Source organism: Thecamonas trahens (assembly GCF_000142905.1).
Source record: "Thecamonas trahens ATCC 50062 unplaced genomic scaffold supercont1.53, whole genome shotgun sequence".
Lineage (NCBI taxonomy): Eukaryota > Apusomonadida > Apusomonadidae > Thecamonas > Thecamonas trahens.
Window position 1 is genome coordinate 145,521 of NW_013657627.1, and position 6,335 is coordinate 151,855.

At 65.2% G+C, this 6,335-nt stretch overlaps 3 protein-coding genes across 3 annotated transcripts; 2 read left to right on the forward strand and 1 right to left on the reverse strand.

The window, feature by feature from the left end:
- Positions 1 to 101: 101 nt before the first annotated feature.
- Positions 102 to 2,216, forward strand: AMSG_09706 (uncharacterized protein; the record flags this gene model as incomplete). The annotated part of the gene is made up of 1 exon (XM_013898601.1): positions 102 to 2,216. The coding sequence occupies one exon, from the start codon at positions 102 to 104 to the stop codon at positions 2,214 to 2,216; it is 2,115 nt and encodes a 704-aa protein (XP_013754055.1).
- A 749-nt stretch (positions 2,217 to 2,965) lies between these two features.
- Positions 2,966 to 5,416, forward strand: AMSG_09707 (restin; the record flags this gene model as incomplete). Its single annotated transcript, XM_013898602.1, has 2 exons — positions 2,966 to 3,664; positions 3,778 to 5,416. The coding sequence occupies 2 exons, from the start codon at positions 2,966 to 2,968 to the stop codon at positions 5,209 to 5,211; spliced, it is 2,133 nt and encodes a 710-aa protein (XP_013754056.1). The 3' UTR covers positions 5,212 to 5,416.
- On the reverse strand, positions 5,266 to 5,962 carry AMSG_09708 (uncharacterized protein; the record flags this gene model as incomplete). The annotated part of the gene is made up of 2 exons (XM_013898603.1): positions 5,336 to 5,962; positions 5,266 to 5,276 (listed from the first exon to the last, which is right to left on the reverse strand). Exons 1-2 carry the CDS (start codon positions 5,898 to 5,900, stop codon positions 5,266 to 5,268), a joined length of 576 nt encoding a protein of 191 aa, XP_013754057.1. The 5' UTR covers positions 5,901 to 5,962.
- Between the last annotated feature and the right edge of the window lie 373 nt (positions 5,963 to 6,335).

A 6,335-nucleotide genomic window follows, 5' to 3' on the forward strand; every position in this document is an offset into this window, starting at 1 on the left:
AAAACCCCCCCCCCCCCGCCCTCAGCATGGCGGGAAGTACTAGCGAAGGCGGTGGGAAGGCGACAGATGCGATAGTTGTGGTTGTGGACGCGTCTGCACACATGTGTCCGTACTGGGAAGAGATGCACAAGGCGGTGTCCGAGGTCATTCGGCCGCTGTTGGTGCCGAGGACGGCGACGGCTGAGGATGTGAGCAAGTACATGACTCGTGTGGCCACCATCTTTTTCAAGGACTTTCCTCCACATGCAAGCTATGTAGTCTCGGTCCGTCCCTTTACCTCCAAGCAGGTCACCTTTGAGCGCCCTCTCGAAACCATCGACTTTACTGGCGGAGGATACGCTCACGGCCCCGTCGATGATGCTCTCCTCGCGGCCGCTGACATCCTCTCTCGCCTCTCAGCATCCTCAAACATCAGAAGAAAGGACATTGTTCTCGTTACCGCCTCAAAGCCTTATCCGCAAGGTGCTCTCATGGGCGATGCGGACGGCCCGCTCTCGTCGGACGTCGTCATGAACCGCTTGGCAGGCGCCGGTATCGTCTTGTCTGTCATCGCCCCGCGGCCCATCGACGGCATTGTCGGTCGCGCCGCGGCCTCGACCCCGACCCTGCGTGGCACTATCTCCGTTACTTCGACACCACGGCTGTACAAGGAGATCCAGGGCTCAATCGCCGCCAAGCCGTACCGCTGCCACATCCTCAAGCTTCCGTCGGGCGTCTCTGTCCCGGTCCTTCTCCGCTCGGCAACCATGGCCGGTGCCAAGAACGTGGCCAAGCCGCCGAACTCGCAGGAGCTCGTCGCCATCTCCAAGCCATCTCTCGCACCCGTCGCCGCTGTCGGCCACTGGTGCCTCAAGCTGGCGCACAGCGCGAGCCCGGAGGAGGACAGGGCATGGAAGGCTTTTTTCGCTGACATGGACCCCTCCAACTGCAGCGCTCAAGCGTACCCTGCCATTCAGGTCAAGTACAACAACGGTGCCAACACGGCGCCTATGCTGTTTGTCGTGGGCAAGAACCAGCTGCCGTTTCTCCACGTCGCCGCCCTCGCGCCCCGCGGCATCCTCCGCCTCGAACGCAAGTCTCGCAAGGCCACAGATATTCCTGTCTTCTTCAAGGCCACAAGGCAAGGCGCGTGGTGCCCCGAAGCCGGTACTGTCCTCGAGGCCAAAGCCGTTCTCACGCATGTCAAGAGTGCCTCGGTCGAGCCGTGGACCATCGTCATGCAAGCACCCGATGAGGTCGCGACCAAGCACCTCGCCAGCATCCATGCCAACCTTGTGAGCAAGCATAAGAGGGCTATCCCAGACGTGGACACAGCCTTGGCCTTTGACATCAAGATGTCGACAGGCAATTCCATGACTCTCTTCCTCTTGGCCCGAGACAAGGGCTTTGTTGTCATTCGCGGCACTCCCGTCACCACTCGCTCCGTGCCGCCGCACCACACTCAGCGCGATGTCCAGCCTCAGCCTGTTCCTCGCCGCCCGACCCGCCCCCATCTTGATCCGGCCAACTTTGCCCGCCCAGCTGTCGCACAGTCGCTGGCTGCCAACGCCCGCCACCCGCCCCCACCGTCGCTCATGCCGACCATGGCCTCGGCACAGACATCGATCCCCTCGCTCAACTCGTACAACAGCTCACCAAAGCTGCCCAACATTCCCACTGCCAACAGCTACGTCTCGCCGCCGCAGGCTAACTACTCGGTCAGCTACGCTGCCGCCGGCCTTGCCCCTCCGCAGCCGGTCCAGACTCCGCCCGCCACCCACACCCGCGGCCTGTTCTCGCGCGCGCCCACGGCATCTCGTTCCTCAGCCATCTCGTCGCTACAAGACCCGTCCACCTTCCCCGCACATCAGATGCCGCCGGCGCCCGCGATCCAGAGCTCGGTCTTTCCATCCATCCGGGCGCCCAACCCGCCGCCGGCCCGGCCGCCGCCGCCGACCTTGCCGAGCTACGAGCCGTTCTCGGGTCACTTTTCCCACCCCTCGCAGCCGATGCCCGTGCCTGTTGCCATGGATACCGTTCAGTCTGCTCCGCCGCCACCCAGCTCTGTGCCCACCAACCCCACCGACTTGCCAACGCTCAGCACCGACCCGACCTTTAGCGTCAATGATGCCTTTGGCTCGGACATGGGCGACTTCTTCAACCCCTCGTACGGCGCGTCGTCGTCCTCCACCTCGGTCCCCGCCACAGACGACTTTATCGACGACATGCTTGCCTGATCTGGAACTGTAGCCATCTCACAAATGCATGAGCCGTAAGCCCCTCCCTCCCCTCCCCTCCCCTCCCTGCCACCGCCAGTCATCGCGCCTGTCGCCCACGCACCGCCACCTGTCGCCGGCCGCTGCTCGTTGCCATGGCCACCGCCGCATTCCATGTGGGCCAACGGGTTGTCCTCGACACAGCCAGACGTCCCACCTCCTCTACCGACACAAACCCATGTCCTCTTCAAGGCCGCATCCTCTACATGGGTCCGCTGCCGCCCCGCCCCTCGCCACCTTCTCCGCCGCCGTCCCACCCAGCACCGACTCGGCTCCCGGCGCCTGACTCGCCGCCTTTGTCGCCTGCCGCCGCAGCTGCTGATTCCGACTCGCTGTGGCTCGGCGTAGAGGTGGGCGAGGCTCAGGGTACCACCGATGGTCTCTGCCATGGCATCCGCCTCTTCTCCACTCCAGATGGGAAGCGATCAGCTCGGATCGTCCCTGCCTACCGCGCCCGCCCGCTGCCCGACGACAGCGACTCCCTTCTGGATGCTCCAGAAGTTATGGCAAGCAAGCGCACGCCTGCTCGTGGCGCTGCTCGTGGTTGTAGTCGTGGTCGTGGCCGTTGGCGTCGTCGCTCCCAGAGAAGTCCGGCATCGACGGCTCCTCCGCCGCAGCCCAAAGAGGCGCCAGCCGAGACAGGGACCTATGTCGCGCTGCATGATGGCCTGCCTGTCCCGCTCCCGGTACGGATTCCGGGGACAGATGCAATGACCATTCCACTCTCGACCGGAGATCGTGTCTTTGTTGCCATTGCATGGCCGTCGTGGTACTCGCGCCCGCGGTGGCGCTTGGGCCCACCGGCCGGCACCGTCCGCTACTGCGGAGCCGTCCGCTTTGATGTCGATGACGCGCTACCAGGCAATCCTATCTGGGTCGGCATCGAGCTTGACGAGCCTATTGGCAACACAAACGGTGTTGTCCGTGGCGTCCGCTACTTTGACTGCCACCAAACCCGCGGCCGCCTCGTGCCCATCCGTAACGTTCGCCGGGCGCCTCCAGGGATTCCTGCGCCGCGCGCCCGCCGGGTCGACGTCGCCCATCCGACGCCTACCCCTGAGCCAGCGCCCGAGAAGTCCTGGGACGCAGCGGTTCCTCTCCGGCCCAAATCCCGGTCGCCAAAGCGTGTTATCGGCTCCGCCGCTCTCGCAGCCTATCCGATCGGCGCGCGGGTCGTCGTCGACGCTGCTCTGCCGTCTGCCGCCGCCGCCGGCCTCAACGGCCACTCGACAGCGCTCATCGGCTCAGTGGTCTATTGCGGTTCTGTATCCTGGGCCGCCTCCACTCGCGACAGCGTGTGGGTGGGAGTCATTCTCGATGAGCCGTTTGGCAACACCACCGGCGCCGTCAACGGCGAGGTATTCTTCCGCTGCCCGAAGCGCTACGGTCGCTTTGTGCCGGCCTCGCTCGTCCGCTCTGCGCCTGATCTACCGCCGGCCTCGTGTCAAACACTACCGCCACCAGCAGAACCAATCGTTGACGAGGCTGCTGCCGCCTCCGTCGCTGACGATGAGCCCCTGAGCTGGACGCTGACACTGCTGTCGACAGCGGCGACGAGATACTGCTGGCCGACGAGCCATACGTCCTCCACCGAGACGCCACGTCCACCTCGTCTGCCGTCGAGCTGGTGCTTGCCTCGCTAGTCGAGGGCAGTGTCGGCATACAGCTCCCAACCGTCGACGAGGCAAGAGGCGTGGTTGCGGCGGCTGCCGCCGCCCTCTCGGCGGGTGCAGGCCAACTCGCAGACCTTGATCCGAACGAGCAAGTTGTGCTTGCTGCCAGCGTGCTGGCCAACGCCCCGGTCATCTTGTCGGTGCAGGAGGGGAGCTCAGCGTCGGTCTGGTTTGACGCTGTCGCCGCTGAGCTCGACGCAACACCTCCGGCACGGGTCTTCTTTGTTCCGGCCGACAGAGCCGATTCGGTCGGAGCAGGACGGCTGTATGCGCTGGAGGCAGTCGAGGACGTGGGGGGCCTGCGGATGGTCATGGCTCGCGGTCATCAAGAATGGCAGTCACCCTCGGCGCAGTGGCACTCGAAAGCGCAGGCGTGGAGTCCGCAGCTCCGGGCTGTCTTTCGCGCACCGGGTCTGCCGGATGCAACCACCTTGCGAATGACCGGCCGCGAGCTTGCAAGCGACGGGCGCTCCCTGCTGCGTGTGCACACCACCGGCTTGGAGCCCACTGCGTGCGCGTGGCGCTGGCCGCCGCGCGGCCGCTCGCATCCGGGCCTCCTTACCGTAGTCTCTGCGAGCTCGGCCTTTGTGCGGTGGCGTGCACCCGAGGCGTGTGCCATCGGTGCCAAGGTCTCGTGGACGGTGGCGCTTGCTCCGACAGCCCGCCCGCTGGAGCGCATCATGCCGTGCTCCGGAAAGCGGGTGCTGGAGCTGTGGCACACTGCCGAGTTCCGCGGCCTACTCCGCGGCACGTATATGATCATTGCAACAGCTGAGACAGCAGCGTCTGAGCCGGCGCTCGAGCGCCAGGTATCGATGGTCATCGACGTGGTACCGGAGAAGGCACACGCGCTATGGGGTAACGACGCCGTTGCCGCCACGCCGACTCCGCTCGACTGCGCCACCGGCGAGCCTCCGCCTACAGGATCGCTGGCGGTTATGCTGGGGCGGGCGCTGGTCGATGCTGCGGCTGCGTCTGGTCGGATCAAGATCCACGGCGCCGGCCTTGTCACTCGCCTGCTTGACTACGGCGAGGGAGTAGTGGTGGTATGTGCCAACCCGGACGATGCGCTCGGCCCGGTTCATGTCTCGTGGATAGTCCGCCTTGGCATCGGTGTTGTCGTCGCCTGTCATCCGTGTCTCGCAGTGAGTCAGCTCGAGGGCGATGTGGTCGAGATTGGCGGGAGCGTGCCGCCCGGTACACGCGCCTTTGCAGTGGTGGAGGACGGCTATGAGGTCGGCGACCACCGTGTGTTGGTGCTTGACGAGTGGATGTCGGCTTGACCGAAGTACTGGGCCACCAGCATGGCGAGACAGTCGACTCGTGGAAGGACCTCGTCAGGTCGGGCCTCAATCACCCGCAGCAGCGCCCGCAACAGGGCTCGCAGCGCTGCCACCGTGTCCGAACCAAGCGGCGGCGGGTGGATGGCCACCAGCAGAGCCCATGCCCAAACTAGCGCCTCTCCTTCGCTTGCCACCTGTTTGGTGACGCTCCACACCGCCTGAGTCACCTCTGCAGGCGACAGACGGCAGAGATCAGCCGTCCGCGGCAGAGCCCGCCAGTCCAGATCAGCGCAGGTCAGCGGGCTGTTCTCGGCGCTAGCCGCCACATCTCGCCGCCAGCTCGCACGGAGGACAGCAAACGCACGCAACGTCGCCACCACCCACTCTGGATCGAACCATTTGCCTACGCGAGCGGCTGGGGACCAGATCTCGGCAGCGACTCGCTGGCCGTCAGCGGCCAGCTCGCCGTCGTCGCCTTGGCGCCACCCATCGTCGCCGTCGGACCAGCCATCGTCGCCGCCAGAGTCGACGGGACGGACAACCGTAAATGCGTCAGGCACTTGTGGGAGGACGTTGCCGGCCTTGAGTGCACGGATGCGCGAGGTCAGCAGGAACGACGCGCCGTCCATGGGCTCTGCCGCCAGATCGATGTCGGCCAGACCGTCATAACCGGGAAAGGGCAGCGCCATGATACCCCTCCGCACACACGTCTTGATCTTGTCCTGAACCTATTACTCGCACAGCCAACGAAATACTCTGTCTTTAACCCGTAAGGCAAATATGAGCCCTCTGTGAGGTCAGAGTGAGGTGTGCGACAAGTTGGCGGGCGGGTCGGTGGCGTGCGGGTCGGCGGCGTGTGCCGCGAGTCGCCCGACTCACCCAGACGCCGCCAAGTCGTCGCCCATTCGGCCTTGCGGGCGGGCGGGCGGCGGTGACACGGCAGGTACGACCAGGTGACGCCCCCCTCCTCCCTCCCCCACCCCCCCCCCCCCCCCCCCTCGCCAGCTGGGCCGTGGAAAGACGCCCGGCCCATCTCCATCCTCACTGCTGTGGTGTAAGCTCTCTTTCCATCTGCGCGGCAACTGTCCCGACTCGAGAATTAGATTTGTGTCTTCGACTACGGG